At 39.5% G+C, this 21,564-nt stretch overlaps 1 protein-coding gene across 1 annotated transcript in view; it reads left to right on the forward strand.

Annotated features, from left to right (window-relative positions):
- The window catches only part of LOC147176593 (neural-cadherin), a 222,590-nt gene that overhangs the window by 118,596 nt on the left and 82,430 nt on the right, over positions 1–21,564 (forward strand). Inside the window, 8 exon segments of the mRNA XM_086071071.1 lie at positions 1,868–1,995; positions 2,082–2,268; positions 7,110–7,253; positions 15,161–15,281; positions 15,492–15,654; positions 16,760–17,224; positions 18,500–18,691; positions 20,811–21,002. Coding sequence (XP_085927197.1) covers positions 1,868–1,995; positions 2,082–2,268; positions 7,110–7,253; positions 15,161–15,281; positions 15,492–15,654; positions 16,760–17,224; positions 18,500–18,691; positions 20,811–21,002 — 1,592 coding nt within the window.

Below are 21,564 nucleotides of genomic sequence, written 5' to 3' on the forward strand. Positions count from 1 at the left end.
ATACTGTGAGGGAAATTTAATCTGAATGTTTTACTCTCTTCCAAATTTTACTCTGAGAGTGGGACCAAATAGACTGTTTAGAGTAAAATTTACTGTACACAATTTACTGTGTACTATTACATATAATGATGATGATAAATGTCATTTATGTACTGTATGTTGCTTTTTTGTGTGTAAAAATGACCACAGAATGGAATCTAAAGGTCTTTAGTCAAACAACAGCAAATGGACTTCCCGAGTGGAATGTTTTTGTTCAGTAGTGGAACGAATCGGACATTTTGCTCACATTGGCTCAGTCTGTGTGTTACACTGACACTTGAAGCCGTTTTATCTTTCTATGCTTCGCCCTCTGTCGACACATCCCTAAGTTAGCTCGTATTTGTCCAGAGTTCAAATGCTTTTTTCATCTTCCCGCAGCCCTTAGAAGTCAGAACGACAGCCTGGCAAAGCTTTCCTTTTGGTCCGACCACAGAGTTTGACAGCTAAGCAAGAGAATAGAAGAAGTGTCAGGACATGTTGTACTACCGCAAGAGAAGACGCTGCAAGACTTCTTGTCATGTTCAGACCGTCAGAGTAACTTTTGTGGAAGGAAAGGTTGCACTCTGTGATTGCAAATGCATTTTCAAATGCCAGAAATAAAGTGTTGTCATAAACAAAAGGTCAACGTACGCTTTGATAATACTGCTGATAAAGTATGGCCACTCATCTCTGGGCCAATCAAAGTGGAATGTAGCAACTTCAAAGCTCACTTTTCAGTATACTGTAGATTTTGGAAAATATCGTTGCTGTCTGGCAGAAACCTTGTATACCAATGAATACTTTTCAGCAAAAAAAAACCAAAAACCTTTTTTCCAGAGTCACCAAACACTGCACTGGCGTTATATCTTTTATGGCTATCAAATGTTGTTATGCACAAATATCAAAACAACACCCCAAAATCAGGTTAAAAGGCTCATTTGATATGCTATATATAAATGTTGTTGGGTGGCAGCGGTGCACATCAGTCTGTGCTTCAAAACCCTTTACCGTTACGATGTGCGGGTGGTTGTGGACAAGTGAAGAAAAGTTTCTACAAAATGTATTAAACTGGAAATGATTGTTGAATAATCTATCTCATAGTTAGTAACATCCGAATAAATCATATCGGGCAAACTCGTCATTACAGTTGGGGATCCTTTTAGGAAAAATATCCAGACTTTTAGTCTTGAGGAAATATAATGCTGCACAGCTCCCGCAGAGTGTGGAAGGGGCGGAGTTCTACAAACACTTGGGTGAGATGTGTTCTCAATCTATTTGAGCACTTTAAATTGGACTTTGACTGATTTTGCAAGACCCTCAGAATATTGTGTTCTATTGTGATAAAAACAAGGAACCTACCAAAAGAAGCATTAGAGTCTCTTCTTTCAACACGGGGAAAAAAAAAGTATATTTGTACCTGTTTCCCTTTTGCATCAATTAGCATTAGAATATAGCTAAGTTTCGGCATTATTCACAAACCTGTTGAAAGCACTGGGCACAAGAGGGTTTTTTGGGAGTGAAGGACAAAGTATTAAAAAAATGACTTTTACGTTTTGGGGTTTGAATGAGTTAAGAATAAGAAATAGTCTTGCCTTCACGCATGGTGGCCACCACTTAATCTTAGCTCCCTAACACTTAAGCAAGTGCCCAACTCCAACCCTTCACTCCTGAATCCTAAACTCGAGTCCATACCTGTAATGTAGCCCCTGAACCTAACACCTAATCTTGCTTCTTACACTCATCCATAACCCTCAATCACGAACCGTAGCCTATAATCCCAATCTTACCAAAACGTGCGGGCATATGTACTTCAAATCGAATCCAAGTTTTTTTTCTCCCCCGTTTCCAGATGTGAATGACAACGTCCCCTTTTTTACGTCCTCCATCTACGAGGCCTCAGTGACTGAGGGTGCCCAATCGGGAACGTTGGTCTTTCAGGTGTCCGCCAACGACCTGGACTTGGGCCTCAATGGGAAGGTAAAACCATGCATTCACACACATCTACTGCAAAAACAAATATTCATACTATAAACTGAGTCTTTGTTTGTAACGGCATCTTGTAGATCGCCTACTCGTTGCTTGAGGATCGTAGCGGAGACCACCAGTATTTCCGCATCGACCCCGAGATGGGTTTCATCTACACGCAGACTGTTTTTGACCGCGAGACCAAAAGTTCCTATTTGTTGGAGGTCCAGTCGGTGGACGGCTGGGAATCGGCGAGGCCCGGCAAACACGGACAGCCCAACTCGGGTAAGAACTTTTCCTATAATTGTGTGATTTAATGCTTTGTCATGGCCTAATACATTAGCAGCAAAGCAAAGTCAAGGATCAAAGCATATTTATACGCGCTAATTGGCTTTATATGGGCTTCAAAAACTTTTAAGTGTGCAGTCTGTCAGACACTTTGAAGGCTTTTTGGGAGAAAAAAAAACTCCCTAATGTCCTTTGCTTAAAATATAAAAAATGCATTGACTCATCGTTTGCCTTGTTGAGAATAAAGAGAACTACTTGACAACTCACGCTCCAGCATTTGTTCATGTTCCAAGTGGGGAAACAACCCATAATGGATTGTGCATTTTTTGTGTTAATATGACAGAAGTCATAGTTTGGATGCTTCAATGGCAGATGATGTGAATGTTGTCAATCCAAATACAACAGTTTGCTCTTACTATCCCTCTTTGTTATAACCTGCAGAGGAAGTGAGGTTTGTTTTGGGGGGGGTCAGGCTTCTGGTTGGCTAAAATATCCTTAGGGTAAGGTGTTATGGCACCACCTGTTGCTTTAGAACTCTGCAGAATGATAAGGGCGTTGTTTTTGGCTCCACTGTGTTTTGGAGCCTGAAAACACAAACAAATAAAAACGCTAAAATCAGTCAGTGGGAAAATGCAGCATTGGTCGGAAGTGTTGAGTGTAGACGGTCACACTTGCACTTCAAGCAGTGAGTAGCGAAGTGATTGAATCTGTTCTGGCTCACACAAAATGTGAGCACTTTTATGTTTGGTATTTTACACGGACTTTGAACTGAAGCGTGACCGTAATAAAACAGAGGTATGGACCACAAAACCAAGGATTTTTACTAGGATGCTACAATTTAGCTCAATGTTATCTTGATTGACACTTCATCATTATTGGACCATTTTTGCTCGGTTCCGGCAGCTATTGGAAGTAGGCCGCGTAATTGACCTTGCGCCGGTCTCGCATTGGCAACAAGAAAACTCAGCTTGCGTTGGCTCTGACCAGCGACCGCAGCAGTAGGACGACATTTCCCATGATTCTTAGACACAGAAGTAGGAAGTAGTTCTAGTTCCTGTAGGAAGACAACACCTGCTACCGATTAGATTGTATGTCACTGAGAACACAAACGTGAATTTGGAAGTAAATAGGAAGGAATTTAACAGCTAAATTCCCTTTTAATGGGTTTATTGAATGAAGCGCAATGGCAACTGTGTTATTTGACTACACATGGAAAAAATCGGGACTGCAGGACGGGACCTCCGTAAAATCGGGACAAAACAATGAGGTTGGCGAAATCCGCCGGGAAGTGTGACCCAATGCTTAAAACGGGACGTCTGGTCACTTGTCTTGGCATCCCTGGTAGACATGTACAAGTACTTTCAAGCTAAAACAACAATAGTCAAAACATATAGTGAGATACTGGAAGAGTCACAGAAAGACGGCGGCTGCCGAGCAGAGGAGAGAAATCTTTTGGATCTTTGTCGTATGGTTGGACAGCTGCAGTTCATTTAAGGCTCCGTTTGTTTCCACGGCGACAGATGAAGCGCATACGTGCCTCTTCGGTCCGACCGACAGAGTGCGGGAGGAGAGCAGATGCTCGGCCAGACGGATGCTTGGAGAAGGGTGTTGAGGAAAGGCAAGGACGGAGGACAATATGCTTTTGGTCGACGCATCGTAGACGAGCCTCCGATCTTCTTGAAGTCTGTCGCTCAGCAAAAATAGGCAAAGTCTCAATGTCGTTATAAATGTAAGAACTTTAAGAAAACAAATTCATTTAATTAGCAGGAGGTCCTAGTTTGTCATGCGTAACGTTACGCATCTGGTGAGTCGGCCCCATACCAGATGGCAAACTGATGACAGTTGCTAACAACCATACGTCTTGTCCAAATACTTGCTCGTTATGACATTTTAACTGGAAAAAGAAGGAATGATTGAACTTTTTTTTCCCAACCATTTAATTTTTTTCCACAATATGACAAGATTATGATGTGGCTGAACATGAACTATACCAGATAGTAGTCGTCCCTGCTAACATAGTTTAAACCCTTTTGCCAACTTGTGGAAAAACATTTAATTGTCTCTCCCGTCATTATACGTTGTTGAGCAAAGAATGTATTCCGATTAAATGATTATTAAGGCCCATCAGGTTAAATTCGGTAAACCTGAAATCAGTGATTGGAAATCAGTGGATAAAGCCGTAAATTGCATAATGTTCAACTCCAATCCTGTAGGTGGCAGTCTCACATAGAACAAAGCAATTACCAAACAAACTTGAAATCACGAAGAAGTTGTTTCTTTTTTAATCAAATGTGTCTCCTTACCATGTCAAAGATGTTTACAAAACCTCGTTTCGACCTTACCTTTGTCCTTCATTCTTGTTTTTTGCCGTTGCTATTTTTTACGACTCTCCTCACTGTAGCAAAAAATAATAATAAATACCCCTGTCGGTCCGGGGTCGCTTTTGTTAGTATTCTTCTTCCCACTGATGTATGCATCGTTTTTCTCAGTTTCTTCAGGTTCCCTCAGTGCCGCAAAGCAAAAGGGTTGTATCAAAAATAACTGTCTTAACAGGTGGTTTACACTTTGTGGTGTGAATGTTTGGAGTGTGAACAGCGCTAAGGCGGTTGCCGTGCTGCTCTATGCAACTTTTTGCTTTTCCTTCCGTTTGCCACCCTCCGACATCATCTTGTTGCCGTCAAGCTGCAAATTAGCTCGCCGGCTGTGCGCCATCTCCGCACGCCGTGCCTTAAATAATTGATCTCCTCCTCGCTGAGTGCAAATGATGCGACGTCCGTAGCGTTATCAAAGGACGGCCTACCACGAGGCGCTTCGGGCTCCGCCCCAGCTCCAAGGTTCCATGTTTTTAGTTTGGGTTTATTTGCTTATTTTATGCTCTGTCGCAGTTAATAGCGTGGTAGCTCTTTTTCATCTGCTCTCCCTGTGGCAGGCAGTGGTGGGAAGTAACAAAGTACAAATATTTAGTAAATGTAATTGAGTCAATTTTTCTGATATCCGTGCTTTACTTGATGTCGTTTTCTGATTAACTATTTAGTTTAAACATGTCAAGAAGAAAGGTGACACTGACGCCAATAGTGTTTTTGCTCTTTTGACACCTCAACTCTAATACAAGATGGTGGAAAAAAACATCATTTATTGACAGTTATACAACTACGAAATGTGCCGTAAGTGACGATGACTCACCACATGGCTCAAGTTGAAAATCACTGGCTTTTGAAATCTTAAGATATCATTTCTTAAATTGAACCTAAATTTGCTTGTTTTTACTTAAAATGAAATTATCAGACAAGATCATTGTGCTTATTTTATATCTTATTTGATCAAGCTGTCTTGGCATTGAGTGTTAACAGACAGTTTGAAATACTGTGAGGCTTAACACAAGCATTTCCCCACATTTTAACTGAGGTTTCATAAGTTGAATTTTTTTATTTTAAGTTTTTAAAATTTTTCAAAATCCTACAGGCAAATTTATACTATATTTCTTGTTCTGTTGGCCGATAATTTTGCTTATTTGACGTATTAAATGTTCTACTGTCTCATGAAAGTGACACACACTTTCTACTACCTACTGTAACACATAATAATATTTATACTACATAGTCAAAAAGTAATGCTCCCAATTAAATTTGTTTTAAAATGTTCACAGTTTGTCAAAAAGAAATACTAATAATGTTTTACATGGGAAGGAATTTTAACCTCGAAATAGTGGAAGAGTCTCATTGTCTGTATGTTTTCCTCAACAGACAAGTGGCGGGAAATGGATGGGAGGACGGTTTGAGTTATTTTGGTGCGCGTCAGCGTGGGTGAACACATTTGCGACTATTTTGTGGTGTGGCTGCAAAGCGACAGATGTGCGAGGTGACAGAATAGGCACAACAACGTGCTTATAATAGCATCTTCCGCTCTGTTTTCAGGAAGTATTTCTTGTTATTGTTGTTGCGTCTTTGGGACCCGTAGACGCGGCGTAAAAGAGAACATGTTCATTAATTCGGTCAATGTAAGGTTGTTGAGGAAAATGAGAAAACATTTTTTGACTGAAGTTGTACCATTTTTCCAGAACAAGATGACTATTTTTCACTATTATGGGAATAAATATATATTTATTGAATATTTTTTAATTAAATGTTTTTTTAAGAAAATCTGACCAATCCAAATATTTAATTATTATTAAAAAAAAATTTATTTAATAAGAGAAAAAAAGCTAGACGGTTGTGATGTCATATTTTTTAACAAATAAAGTTTTTGGGGGGAAGGGCGGGGGTTGCATGATGTTATAAATGTCATGTCCATTCATTTTTCCCCCAAAAAAAGAAGAGCATCATTTTTTAAATCAAAACAGTGGTGAATATTACAGGAATATTTTTTTTTTTATGTAACATTACAAGATTTTTTTTATTTATAAAGATTTGATTTAAAATCAAGTCATATTTTTGAAAGAGTAAGGAAAAAAGTCCAAACAGGTTTGATTTTCAGAGGTGGAAGGAAAAAATTGAGGAAAAAAATGCTTTTCTTGGCTATTTTACTACAAAAAAAGACATACAATTATTTTACCAATTTGCAACCTTTCTCTATTTCCAAGAAAAAATAGTAATGTTCTGAGACTAAAATCAAGTATCAAGAATCAAGACTCTTTATTGTCAACGGAATTTTGTTCCAGCATCTTTCAGCGCAGTTTAAAAAGGCACATAGTAAAAAAAACACCAAACTAGACTACATAATGAATAATTAAAAAGTGCAGACGAATTGTGCAAATAGGCAGATATTTTTAATTTTTTCTATTTTGTTAAAGTGTAGTACAACTAAAGTACTAAAGTGGTGTTTTTTGTTGTTGCTGTCAGACACGGCGTACGTTCGCGTGTTCATCAGCGACGTCAACGACAACAAGCCGGCGTTCGCCCAGGCCACGTACGAGGTGGACGCAGATGAGGACGCCGACGTGGGATTTGCCGTCCTCACCGTCAGCGCCAACGACGGAGACGAAGGTGCCTACTGCAAACTCGACATTACATGTGCCGTACATTGCACTCAATATGGTACATTACAATAGTATACAGTATATGATGCATTGCAAATAAAAGAACATATTAGATTAAATATGATGTAAATGAGATACATCAAAGGTACAAAAACATCAATTATGGTACATGAAAAACAATGCAACTATGGTGCATTATAGTTGCATTAAATTAGATCTACATTACACGTACCCTAGAGAAGTACAGATATCAAATGTGAGGCACGTTAAATATGAAGTGAATATGCTACATTCGACTCACAATGAATATGAATGAGGCACATTAGAGGTATATAAACGTTACATCATATATGTGGTACATTAATGGTACATTAAGTATAATAAAAGTGACTGGTACATCAAAAGAATGGTACACCACAGATACATGAACTGTTAATTAAATATGGTGCAACATAGGTACTTTAATTTTATGCAAATATGGCACATTGTAAATGCTTCAAACTTGATGTGAATGTGGTACACTAGTGGTATATACCTACAACTATTAATTATAAGGCTAATGTGGTACATTACAGGTACATTAGAGGTGTAGCGATACAAATATAAATATGGTACAGTAATGGCATGGTCAATATTACATATAAACACGGTTCATTAAATATAATGCAAACATGGTGCATTACGGGCACATTCATTCACATTATGAAGCAAATATGGTATAGTAGACTTACGTGTGTATGTTAAATATAATGCAAATATTGTATATCGAAGGTGCTTTAATGGTACACTAGAGGTGCCGTACATTTAATATGGTACATCAAAGGTGTATAAACATCACATATATGAATATGTACACGAGCCGTATAGTAAATATTCAATAAACACGGTTCATTAAATATGACGCCAATTCAACTTCAATGGCCCATAATCATTAAATAAGATGCAAATATGGCAAATTAGATGTGCATATAATAAATAAGATGAAGTACGTTATGTATGGTGTAAATATGTTATATGTACATACACGTTCAATTTGAGTCAGTACAAATCAGTCCAATCAAACCAAACCATATGGAATATCTCAAAATAATGTATATGCACTTCCTGCCTCATGTTGTCAATCCTGTTTATGTAGTCGATTGTAGCTACCTTGAATGTGATGTACTTCCTGAAGCGATCACTTGTTTTAGCCTGAGCCGGTGCCCGGAGCCAAGAAGGAAATCAACAGTTGAAAACAGTTCAAATTTTGCAATATTACAAATCCCACAAGCATCTGACCTTTTCAATCCACCTGCCTATAATAAAGTGCTAATTAAGTGTCCTCGTTATGTCGCCAAGATTTAAACCCTACTCGGCGAAATTATTGCTCTGAGGGTTGAACTACGCCACTCCTCGTCCGACATCTTTGGAATTATGAAAAGATGGACTGTATAATAATGTTGGCGTTTTACAACTCGTGTGCTCTCAGCACTTTCCTCCGGCCCGGCGGGGTTGTCCAAATGTTAATTTGCGCCATAAGCATCATGTCACTGTCCTCTGACAACCTCGTAAGCCCGCTTGAGCACCAGTTGGACTTTTTGAGATTTTCTTCACTGTTAAAACTACAGTTTGTGCACAAACCGCACTGACAAATAGAGTGGGCTAACTCCATTTATGTGCTTTTGTGCTTTTTGAGTGATATCAAGGAGAACTGCAGGCAAATTTTATTGTATTTAATTATTTATTTATTTTTTACAATAGCATGCTCTATGTATGCACTAAAGTCGATTTTTCGAAGTCGAAGTATTTTTTTTGTTTTAGAAAAGGTGGCATAATATTATAAGAACTGTTTGTTTTTTTAAGTAGCATAACGTCATCAGAAAATGTTCACTTTTAAGAAAAAAGTTACCTTTCAAGACAAAAGTTTAAAGCAGTAGTAGTAAAATAGTAGTAGTAATAGTAAAAAAAACAGAAAGTAGTAATCTTACAAAAAAAAAAGTTGTGTAAAAAAAAAGAAGTAATACCACATTACAGGAGTCAAGTTAGATCTTTTCAAGAAAAAAATTGTTTTTTGTTGAGAGACAAAACTTTGATTTCAGTTTTCCCCGCCATAAAATAGTGTAATATTACAAATTTAAGCAAATTAAACATAAGATAAGATAAGAATTTAGTTATAAATATATAAGGAGAAAATGTACTGTATTGTAAAATGACACCTTTATTCTCAAGTTGTCATTTTTTCAAAGAACCTGTCCATTATTTATTACGATCAAGTGGGGGTCTTTAATGGGGAATCAAACGGCGTCCTGCTTGATCTTCCTTCTGGAAAATGAGTGACCTTGATGGTAATTGTCGCGATTATCATCATTACTGTAATGAAGAAGACAACCCTAAGTGCATAGTTGGGCACCTGCCACTACCAAATGCCTTTTGCAAAGCAAAAAGCCAAAGGTAATGATGATTTAAACAAATACCAAGAATGTCAAGACTGCTTGTCTCGGATTTTTGGAATATTAAGTGCTCGTTAAGATGCAAATGTGGCAACTTTGCAGCACAAGCGATGGCGCAGTGCAGAAATTGAACATCTGTATTGGACTAAAAAGGCAAGCCCCCACTTGGGACGTCATTATCAGTAAAATCAATAAAATTTCACAGAGTAAGGCAGAGCCCGCGAGCTCCTTCCCACTGCTGCCAGTGAGTCTTTTTCTTTTTTTTCTTCCTTCCAGTTGTTTGTTGGTTGGCAAAAAGCTGGAATAAATTCTCTGCGTAAACAAGTGGAGTCTCGTTAAATGCCAGAGCCAGTCAATACTCGCACTCAAAAAGGTCTCGTTATAGCCTCCGTGCTGGCCAGAGTCAGTCCAAAACACCTGCGGACAATTTAGATCTACTTTACAACACTCGGCGAGCTGGAGGAATTAGTGCACAACTTGCATGACTAGACTACATTTTGGAAAACCTGATGGGTTCACCTCAGTCTCAATGCCAATCTCAAGGTTAAGGTTACGAGGGGCTTATGGTTACGGTTCGCTGTACGGTTTAGGGATACTGTAGGTGGTTATGGTGAGGGCAATACGGTTTAGGGTTGGGTTAGTGTTGGGGTTAAGATTTATGAGGATATGGTAACGGTCGTCGTGGTTTGAATGGTAGTGTTAAGACGACTGTTTGTGGTTGTGGTTATGGATTGATACATGAATCAGACGGCGCATATCGACACCCGGACACTTGCCGGCGAGGCCTTTGGAGATTCTGTATTTGGTTGTTCTTAGGAGCCTGGCTAAGAGGTTTTTGTTTGAGGTTGGGCATCATTGTGAAGGGAATGGCCTTGAAGTTGGAGATTAGTTGCAATACAAGAGCCGGTTACGATTACCATTTGTTTCATTGATTCATCCTAAGCATGCTTCGTATGAATGCATGTAGCATGTTGAGCCGATGTGAAAATGAAGAGAAGGAACTCGAGGAAGAGGCATTAGAATAATAAACTGCATTTATCATTGGACAGGCCCGGTGTGATAAAGAACCCTCAACACACACACAAAATAAATAGTCAATAAAATTGACAGTGAATGTGATTTAATCATTTCAAAACTTGTACAAAGCAAAGGCACAAAAATCAGTTTGATTTGATGTTTCTTTTCCTGATTGTGAGCAGAAGATTAAACTGGTTGACAGTCATTCACAGAACTTGAATTAATCAAACTGCTTTTGTGAATGTGTGATTTAGTTACCATTGGGTGCACTTATTGTGTATAATTTATATAAGAGACTTTATGAAGTATTTCACCTGTGCGTGTGTCATAAAATGTGTTATCAAGAGAAATGAAAAGACTTTTGAAATGAGTCCACCTGGGAGATGAGAAGAAAAAAAAACATTTGTTTGATTTTGTTTGTTTGGACCGCAGTGTCCCTACGGTGGCCGTCGTCCTTGAGCTCCTCGCAGTTATTTGCGAATATTCAAGCCATGCAGACAATTAGAAAACGGAGAGGGGCAAAAAAACAAATGTGAACAGAAGTCAAGAGAGGTTGCGATTGCACGAATCCCCCGACGTCTCGTTTAGAAAGCCAACAGGCAGGCACTACAAAATGAGGCGGATTAGAAGCGCGCAACACTTCCAATCTTGGTGCGTCTTCAGCCCCCCCCCCCCCCCCCCAAGCCCTCCCTCCCCAAAGAACAGCGGTGTGCAACTCATTGAGCTGCTGACGTTAGCGTTGTGCCTAATTGCACGCAGTTGATTAGTGTAAAACACACTTTCTAAGAAATGTGAATTCATAAATAGAAATTGTGATGAAGCTGTGTAAAGAAATTATAGATGCAAGTCAAAATGTAACAAGCAATGTTTTCATATATTACAATACAAAAGTCAGACTATCAATCAATGATCAAATAACCCATCTAACTCAATAAGAAACTAACTAAAACTAGCTAAAATTAACTAACTAATGAGGCAGCCATCAAACGAACTGGCAAGCAAGCAAAAAACAATCAATTAATGAGGGAAAAACAACATACTCACATGACTGCAATTACAAACTTTTGAGCATAAAGTATGTGAAAAAACAAAAAAAAATCCTTCTATTAATACACATAACAGATTTTGGGCAACACAATGTGTTAATGTTTTAAACGTCAGTAGATGGGAAGTAACACCGACAACTGCTACGTCGTCTCTCTGTGCCGTTCGCAATTAAGACGGCGTTTTCCGCTATGTTAAACCGAGGTCGGCCAATTACACGTTAACGAATCCCGGCTCCGTGGTTGCGTGATGAGAATTAGCACAACGCTAATCAGAAATACGTGACGGGAGGGCACAATCATTTGAACCCTGCTGGAAGGCAAACGCACCAGGGCATAGCCATTATATCACAAGTCGTAGTAGTGGCGTGTGTGTGCGTGCGTGTGTGTGTGTGTGTGCGCGCGTGTGCGCGTGTGGTCTTGTTCAGGTGTCAGACAATATTTATGAACAAGAGATTGTACTCTTGCATTCAACTACTCGTCTCCATTGTGGCCTTGAACTAAATAACCCAACTGTCAAAGTCTAGTTGAGGTATTCACAATAACCGCCAAGCAAACACAACCAGATAATTATTGTCAACATAATTTCGCATGACCATGAATAATAATTAAGACACTGAAATACAGTATAAACACGATGAGGCGCGAGTACGTATTGCAATCAATCCCGGCTTTACGATTTATTTTTATAGATGGGAAATACATGCAAAGCACAAGTGCTTCTTATATTGTATAAAGTAGAATGTATGGTTGAGGAAAAATGCAATTTCAGTTTGTTTACAGCATTACAAGCTAACATACAGTATGTTGGAAAAAAATACTCTGTCTATTACTTTTGTCTGTCGACCACATGACGTAACTTCCGTCCAAATTCACACGGCCTTCGAATGTTGCCATCGTTCAGTCCCTCCCCGTCTGACGCGAGCTGCTGATTGGTTGCTTGTGAAGATTCACAGGTGAGTGACAGACTCTGCATTTTTGTTTCTGCTCACGCGTGGCCAGGCTGAAATTGCTCAGGCCTGTTCAAATTCACCACGGTTCATGTGGTCCACGGAGGCTAACGGAGGAGGAGCCTTTGAAGGACCCGGGCTGCGAAGAGTCCTTGGGAGGACGCATTTGGACCCAGCTTGCGATTCACATTATTGTTTTTCCACAAGCAAAAAACAAAAATCTTGTACATTGTCACATTATGACAATCATTTATTTACTTCATTAATTCATTCACTGCATTGTTTGTTGGAAAAATCCAAGCAAGTTTTTTTTTTTGCCACTTTGCTGGCTGATTCGCTCAACATTTTTTCAGCGTACGTCTGTCTCATCCGCTGTCTGTGTGATGGATTGTCTGCGCGGCGACTGTTCATTATGAATTCAAGGGCAGCTCGATAAAACGTGTTACGACATGTTAAATAGGCACTCAATTGTTTCAATGGCTGCAAAAGTGGGGGAGGGGCAGAAGGGGCAAATTGAGGAAACTGGGGGGGGGCACCATTCCCACCTCTCAACAATATGCCAGTGCAGTTGAATTACATGTCATCATCAGTCATCATCAGCCATCATCATAATGCACTTTTGTGGTCTCGAAAAGGACGTCATAGTGATTGGACATCGGTGCCTGAAAGGCAAGCAGACCTTGTGAAGTGCAGTGAAATCTTTACATTCAGTAGTTGCCCTTTTGATACAAGTGGGAGGTGAAATACTTGGTCTAATTTATACAGAAAATACTTCTACTACTACTGCTCGCCCCTGAAAGAAAACGCATTGAAAACAGTTTGGAATGTGTTCCAAGTTTAATTATAAAGTGGCAATGAACTACAAAAGGAGATTTCATGTCAAATGTTTATCATAAAAGGATCAGCGAAGGATATTTGTATTTGCCACTTTTGGTGATGAATGTCAGGTACGTGGACATGAGCAAACCTGCAAGGACACAAAATGCCGCAAAATACAAAGAAAGTCTGCCATTTTGGTTTACAGCATCCATTTCAGGCTTACGTTAACCACTAATGGTGGTCAGTCAAAGACAAACTAAAGATTTTATTCAATTGTAAGCAAATAATAGCTTTATACAGATAGTTGCCAAAAGGCGCTGCAATTATTACTCAAACAGAAATCGGCATTTTGAGCGCATTCTCATGCTAAAAAAAAATCAAAAATCATGAAACAACTCAGTAGTAGCCCTGCATCATTGTTTGAAACATCAATACAGCCAATTCATTTGAGCAACATAACTCATGACACTTGGAAGGGATTTCTATCAAGAATAGACCAACAAAAAAAAGTCTGAAGAAGCCATGCCCGAAAAGAGACTGGAAATTCATGTTGGTTCTTCAAAGGTGGATTTATCCTAAAGATTTGATCAGATTGGCACAAGATTCATCCCATGTACATACTAGACAGATTAATGATGAGAAATTGTGACATTTTGTTGATCCTTCTTTTCAAATAAGTTTTGGAAAAGGCAAACAAGTTATTGATTCTGTCAAATGGTATGCTGTTCTTTGGCCAAATAAATCACCATTTTAGGGCTTTGCCATGCTCAAGATTTTGTAATAAACTTGGTATCACCTCTTCCAAATAATTTTTCCTTTTTTGAAAGCTCAGCCCTCGAGGCCAGTCTCATTTAACAACATGAAATCTGGTAGGCGTCCCTATCGTAAGTAGTTCCACAAAAAAAAAGTATCAAGAATACATGCCCAAAAAGACACAGGAAGTTGGCCATTTTAGTTAGAAGCGGCCATTTTTTTTATGGGGGGGCTCATATTGGCCATTTCCAAAGGTCTTTCACTCTCAACTCAGCCGAGAGAGTTTGTTCAGTGCCTACCAAAAACAAAAGGTGCAATTATTATTGTTTGGCCAAAGCAAATCACCATTTTAGCAAAGTGCCATACTTCTTTTAGCAACATGAAATTTGGTAGCCTTGTCTGTCATAAGAAGTCATAGCTGAAGTCAGCCATTTTGGTTTGAATCAGTCCATGACTCTTGTACCATATCTATTGGTAGTCAATTTTTGAAGTCAAACTTTATTAAAACATAGTATTCATATTGCACTCAAACATCTTTAAAAACAAAACAAAAACAAACTTTTGTAGTACCATTAAAAAGTTCTACCGGTTGTTCCTAGAGGGTTTCCCACAATCAGGCAGAAAGATCAACTTTCCATGGATTTCTCATCACGAGCCGCTCTTCACGTGCCAGGTTGGAGTAATCACCTTTTGTCTGGCAAGTGGAGCCGGCTATCTGATTGCACTTCCTCCCGCTAACGTGCACTAATGTTCTCCATTTACACTGAGTGACCGGCCGATTGGCAAGCGGACGACAGCTTGGGAGACGAGCGCTTCCCGCCGGGATGTTTCCTCCCAGGAAATCAATGAGCTCGTCTCGGTGACTGACGGCCATTTTGGTGACGTTTGTGTGCTATTCCGCAGGCGGGAACGCCAAACTGCGCTACCAGATCACGTCCGGAAACACGGGAGGCGTGTTTGACGTGGAACCAGAAGTGGGGACCATCTTCGTCACTCAGCCTTTGGACTACGAGCAGAACAAAAGGTAGACCAACAACAATGGTCAACCCGAAATTCAAATTCAAAAAACAAAGTCGATGAGTTAGCAGAACTCGACAACTTGCTTGATTTTTGCCCCATTAGCTCTGTATATCCTTCAAACTTGATGGTCTTGAATGTAGAGTACTTCTTCCCCACCGCCGTCACTTCTCATCAAGATTCTTGATGCTCGCTGGTCATCATTTCATCATTGCAGGTACAAGCTGCACGTTCTCGCTTCCGACGGGAAGTGGGAGGACTACACCACCGTGTCGGTCAACGTTGTCAACAAGAACGACGAAGCGCCCGTCTTCACCGTCAACGAATACTACGGCAGCGTAACGGAGGAATTGGACGGGTCGCCCGTCTTCGTCTTACAGGTACGCACGCCCAAAGTTGGATTTGAAGACTGTGAGCAAGTTTTGTAGGCTATTTGTTCATTCTGGTATAAATCTAGGTTTGGTCAAGGGAATTTGCATATCCCCCCCTCGACCCCACTAGAATTTTTTTTTTTAATTCAGCCCGAAAATACAATTTCAAATTTGGTAGGCACATCTATCATGAGCCGATCCATAAAAGAGAATAAAAAATCTACCAAATTTCAACCCCAAATACTAGACGGGAGGAAGCTCAATTTCAAATGAAAACCCCTTTAAAGGACATATTGCTTTTGTCACTTTGTTGTTGTTGTTGTTTTTTAAATAAACATTGATAGCTGTCAGGAGTGTGGTTCATATGATATTTATTTTCTTTTTTTCATGATTATGATTAGTGACTAATGATTGCGCATAAAGTGTGCATAAAAAGATAAGATGGTAAGAGAAAAACCTATAATAACTCTTATTTTAGCAGCTGTTAGATGCAAAGCAAAGTAAAAATATAATTAAAAACATTTAGATTAAATACAAAACTCTAAAATGTAACAAATTAAATGAAATTTCATCAAAAATCAAATTCGGTTGTAGTACAAAATGCAACATTTTTAAATTAAACACGAGAATGAAAAAAAGTTTTCTCTCTATTTTGTTTTTGTTCTTGTTACATTGTTTTTTTTGTACAATTTTTTTGTTACTGGTGTATGCAATACATTCATTGTTCTTTGCTTGGTTTTTATGATTTTTTTTTAAATCCTATGCTCTGTTAAGGTCAACTTGCTCTTAAAGCACTCTATTAAGTAGGATTAAAAAAAGTAATAACAACCTAATTAAAGTCAACTTGATAACAATGAAAGTGATTATCGTAGGTTAAGATAAATGAAATTGGATTACATTCAATTAAATTTTTTTGTAGATGTTACAGGGTAAAACGAGAACAAATCAAATCAAATCAAATTATATGTGATCAACCTGAGGGGATGTTGCCAAACTTGCCACCATCATTAAATGTTTTTGATTCCCTGGTTGTAGTCTAGCTGTCACTTATTGCCCGATCAATAATTGTGGAGTGTGACCTTCAAGGAGTCTTCCCCCTCCCCCGCCATCGCAGGTGACGGCATCCGACCCGGACAAGGATGCCGACCAGGAGGCTCTCCGCTACTCGCTGCACGGCCAGGGCGCCGAGAGCGAGTTTGTCATCGACGAGGTGACGGGCAAGATCTACGCCCAGCGGACGCTGAACCGCGAGGAGCGCGCCGTGTGGCGTTTTGTGGTGCTGGCCACCGACGAGGGCGGCGAGGGCCTGACGGGCTTCACCGACGTCATCATCAACGTGTGGGACATCAACGACAACGCGCCCGTCTTCACCTGCGCGCTCAGCTGCCACGGCGACGTGGCCGAGAACTCGCCGGCCGGAACGTCGGTGATGGAGATGACGGCCACCGACCTGGACGACGCGGCCGTGGGCCAGAACGCCGTCCTGTCCTACAGGATCCTGGGCAGCTTGGACGAGACGGCGGGCAGTCCCGCCTTCTCCGAGATGTTTGCCATCAATCCCGCCACTGGGACCATCACGGTTTGTTTTCTTTTGATTGCTTTGTTCGCAAACAAACACAACAAGCATACATTAAGACAAAAGTAAACAAAGATTCCATACATTTAAACAAAGTGTATTTTGTCACTATGTGGTTTTAAAAGTGCTTTGCTTTTATAAGGATTGCATGCGATTGCCACTTTCACTATCAAGCCCAAACATTTTTTTTTATAATTATTACACTTTTTTTTGCATGCAAACAAGTTTACAAAGTGTTAAAAAGTTAGTTTGATGTGGGACTAATATTTTTATGGTTTAAAATCAGGGGTATCAAAATTAGTGCATTCGTTTTGAGTCAATTGAAAGTTCCTTTAACGCCACTCTTTTTTTCTTTTTCTTTTTTCAATGACCGCTCCTTACTTGGAAAACCTGTACAGGGGCAATTCCAGTCGCAATGCAGCAGACACTGGCACGGCAAAATTTATCAGTAGTAAATTTAATAATAAGTTACTTCATGTTCAAGATTAGATAGCTCTTAATATGAAAAGAAAAGTGAGCTGTCACCAACATCTTACAAATGCAATTATGCCATCTAGTGGCAGAAAAATGACCAACACAAATCAATATCACACTCGTTTTTTACTGTACAGTACATCTTTTTACTTTTAACTAAATTTTATGAATTATTATGAAATTACTGTATCGATGACTAAAAGTTGCAGCCATATTTCTATTAGTTAAAAAAAAAAATCTACTTTTATTTTAACTAGAGTATGAAAACATTTTTATTGTACATTTTATTGTACATTTAGAACAGATATAAGATTTGCGGTTAATCATGAGTTAACTATTGAAGTCATGCGATTAATTACGATGACAAATTTTAATCGATTGACACCCCTTGGTAAAATGAATATAAACAGCCCTGTTGTTAAAGTCATTTGGGCCAGCGCTACTGATTGTGAAGGCAGATTGGATTGACATAGCAACACAGAGGCTGAAATCTGAATGGACGAAAAAAGAAAAAAAGTACAGCACAGCCAAGAAAAATTGCACTGAATGATTACAATGAACTTTTCGACTATTTTTTAAGACATGCTATGCCTAGCGACTAAGTTAATTTGTTTCCTATTTATCTTTTGTATTTTTTGCCAAATCTACATGAAAATCCCTCGCAATCATAACATACTACACAACATTTTTTCAGCTGTTGTTTCCAACTGCCTGTTTGAACTCATTCAGACTTAAGTAAATCACTTTGTCTCCAAAAGCAGCTCAAATAGCTGTCAAATGTGTCTAATTAAATGATTGACGTAGGTGGCCTTGGGCGGCCTGGACCGGGAGCAGGTGGAGTCCTACATGCTGGTGGTGGAGGCCAGGGACGGCGGAGGCATGGTGGGAACGGCCACGGCGACCATTCAGATCACAGACGTCAACGACCACGCGCCCAGATTCATCGAACGCGTCTGCCTGGCCAGGATCTCGGAAAACGCGGAGCCCAACTCTGAGGTAAGCTCGCGAAGGGGATTGAGAATTTCATTTCAAATTGACCATAGCTATTTCTAGCATGCTAGCGTTTTGATGTCTTTGTGATGTTAGTGCTCAAATTGTGTTACGTCAGTGTATCAACTGTTCGAATTTTAAAATTGTATCCAGTTACAATAACCTTTTGTAACAGTATGTGACTCATGGTATAAAATCCATAGAGTTCTGTCTTTTCCATATCTGTAGAGCAGCTGTTATCATCGCATCTGATCGAGTCTCGCTAGCATTGCTGCTAGTGCGCTGGGATCAAATCTTATGGCATTCATTTAATGTCCATCAAATGCAAATTATTGCTGTGATCATTTGTATATTTTCAGATGGTGACGTAGGCATACAGTATGTAGAGATGTGCCCGTGGATTTTCATATAACGGCGTGTTAATGCATCTGTCACGTGAAAATGATCGTAAAATGTCATCCCCAGCATTTTATCATCGCTAACATTTGAAATAGAATCTAAGTACGGGGTTCAATGTAAAATCCGCGACAATCTGTTTTAGCAATTTTGGCACTTATTGCCATCTTGTTATGTGTTAACAGATCAAATGTTAGCATGCTAGCATTTCATGGAAACTTGCTAGCCTTTTAAAATGGCACCCGGCTTCCATGTCAATCGATCGCGGAGATTTTGGTAATCAGGTTGTTATCTTGCTATAAATTACCTACTGTTAGTATCAACGCATTTGATCTGGTTTTGCTAGCATTTTTAATGAGTATGCGACGGTACCTGATGATGCAACGTCAATCCATTTGTGTACTCGGGTTGCTAACATTCTATGTTTACATACCACCTGTTAGCATAAATGATGTGATTTTTTTTCACGTTAAAAATGTAATCAAATTAAACAGATTAATTGCTGAATTTGTCCCTAATTTGATGAATTATTCGATTTGACTCAAATGTACTAACAGAAATAAGCCAGTTATAAATTTGTATCCAATCCTCCACTAAATGTTGCATCTTGACGTTCACCCCTGAGTGCACTTTTATTTTGATACGCATGCATCCAAATAAAAACTCAACAAACTCAAACTTTGCTTGACGTTTTCCTCCATTAAAAATTTAATCCAAAAACTGGAGGGGATATTTCTCGTCGGAAATAATTTTTCCTCTTCCTGGCTCAGGAGCCCAAAAAAAGCACAGCAGCTTTTATATTCCCTTTAAGCGTTCGCTTTGAGTTCTCGGCTCTGGGATGGGAAAAAAAGAAGAAGCTGAAGCCGACTGAACATGCACCAAACTGCACACACTCGTATCCAAACCTTCCGTCCGGAATAGTTGCAGGATACAGCTCGGAACGTGATCAAAATAAGAAGACGGAATAAAACTGTTGTATTCATTTCTGTAGTGGGTCCTACTCAAACCTCCTTTGACATCAATGTAAAAACTAATCAAATACAATGTAACCGTAAACGGGCAGTCCGTTTGCGAACGATATGTAAAATTTGCGTTTGACAAAGATTTCCTGACTTCAGGAATGTTATTTGGTCTTAATATCTTCAACGGTGGGGCACAGAAGTTTGAGGAGATTTTTCTCCCTTTAGTGTTTCCAATCAAGGTATCAAATAAGGGTTTTTAAGTGTAGTTTTTTTTTTTAACAAGGGTTAGACTTTAAAATGGAGATTTCAGGCCTGGTGTACAGCTTCAAGCCACACTTAGGGTTTCAAATTAGGGGTACGGCTTAAAGTTGGCATCTTTTTTGTTGTTGTGGTTTCAAACAACGGTTAGTGTGTCAAGGCAAGATCTGAAGTCAAGGATTAGGGTTTAAATAAGGAATTTCAGCTTTGATTTACACTTTTAAACAAGTGTTAAGGTTTCAAATAAGGGTTGCGATTTTGAATTAGGGTTTCAAGCCAGTGTTAGTCTTTCAAACATGTTCCAAGATTGGGTTATGGCTTTAAAATAGGCATTGAAGGTTTGTTTCAAGACTGGATTAGGGTTTCAAGACTGGATTAGGGTTTCAAGACAGGCTTAAGGTCTCAAGACAGGATCGGGGTTTCAAATGATCCTTGTCCAAACATGACGCCGCAATGTGATGCGCTGATACTGACTTGCGTGTGTAACGTAGTGCCGTGTGTTTCCCGAGGTCCTGGAGCTGAGGGCCGAGGACCGAGACTCGGGAGAAAACGGCCAGCTGACCTTCAGCGTGGTGGCCGGAGACCAGGAGCAAAAGTTCTACGTGGTCAGCAACAAACTGGAGCAGCGCGGAAGCCTCAGACTCAAGAAACGACTCGATTACGAGAGACACAGCGAGCAGAGGTTCAACCTCACCATCAAGGTATGCTAAAGCGACCCGTTTATGCAGCTGTGACTGAAGATATGAACTCGTGCTATTAAATCCCATGTGACTTGAGGTGCAATCACATCCCCTTTAGGCAGTTGTGTCAAACGGTATACACACATCTTGAGTTTATATGATTGTAGGTGAATATATATATATATATATAATATATATCCCGTTTAATGAGGTGTGAGTGAAGGTGCATACACATCCCGTCTAAGCAGGTGTGACTGAAAGTACACATGCAGCCCGTTTAGGCAGCTTTGACTAAAGGCGCACACACTTCCAGTTTAAGGAATTGTGGCTGAAGGGTGCATACACATCCCGTTCATTCTCGCACCCCATTTAAGCAGGTCTGACCAAAGGGTATACAGTATGCATGTCGAGTTTAAGCAACTGTGGATATAGGTGAACATGTACACATATGTACAAAATTGTTGGTGTCCCTCTGTTAATGAGATACAAAAAAGAAGTAAAAATAATAATAGAAACATGTAAATGTCATGAACATCAGATATTGCTTATAAATTGAGGTTCGGTGAACAAATTGATGAAACAG

Source organism: Leptonotus elevatus, chromosome 3 (genome assembly GCF_054856555.1).
Source record: "Leptonotus elevatus isolate MCC_2025b chromosome 3, RoL_Lele_1.0, whole genome shotgun sequence".
NCBI classification, from domain to species: domain Eukaryota; kingdom Metazoa; phylum Chordata; class Actinopteri; order Syngnathiformes; family Syngnathidae; genus Leptonotus; species Leptonotus elevatus.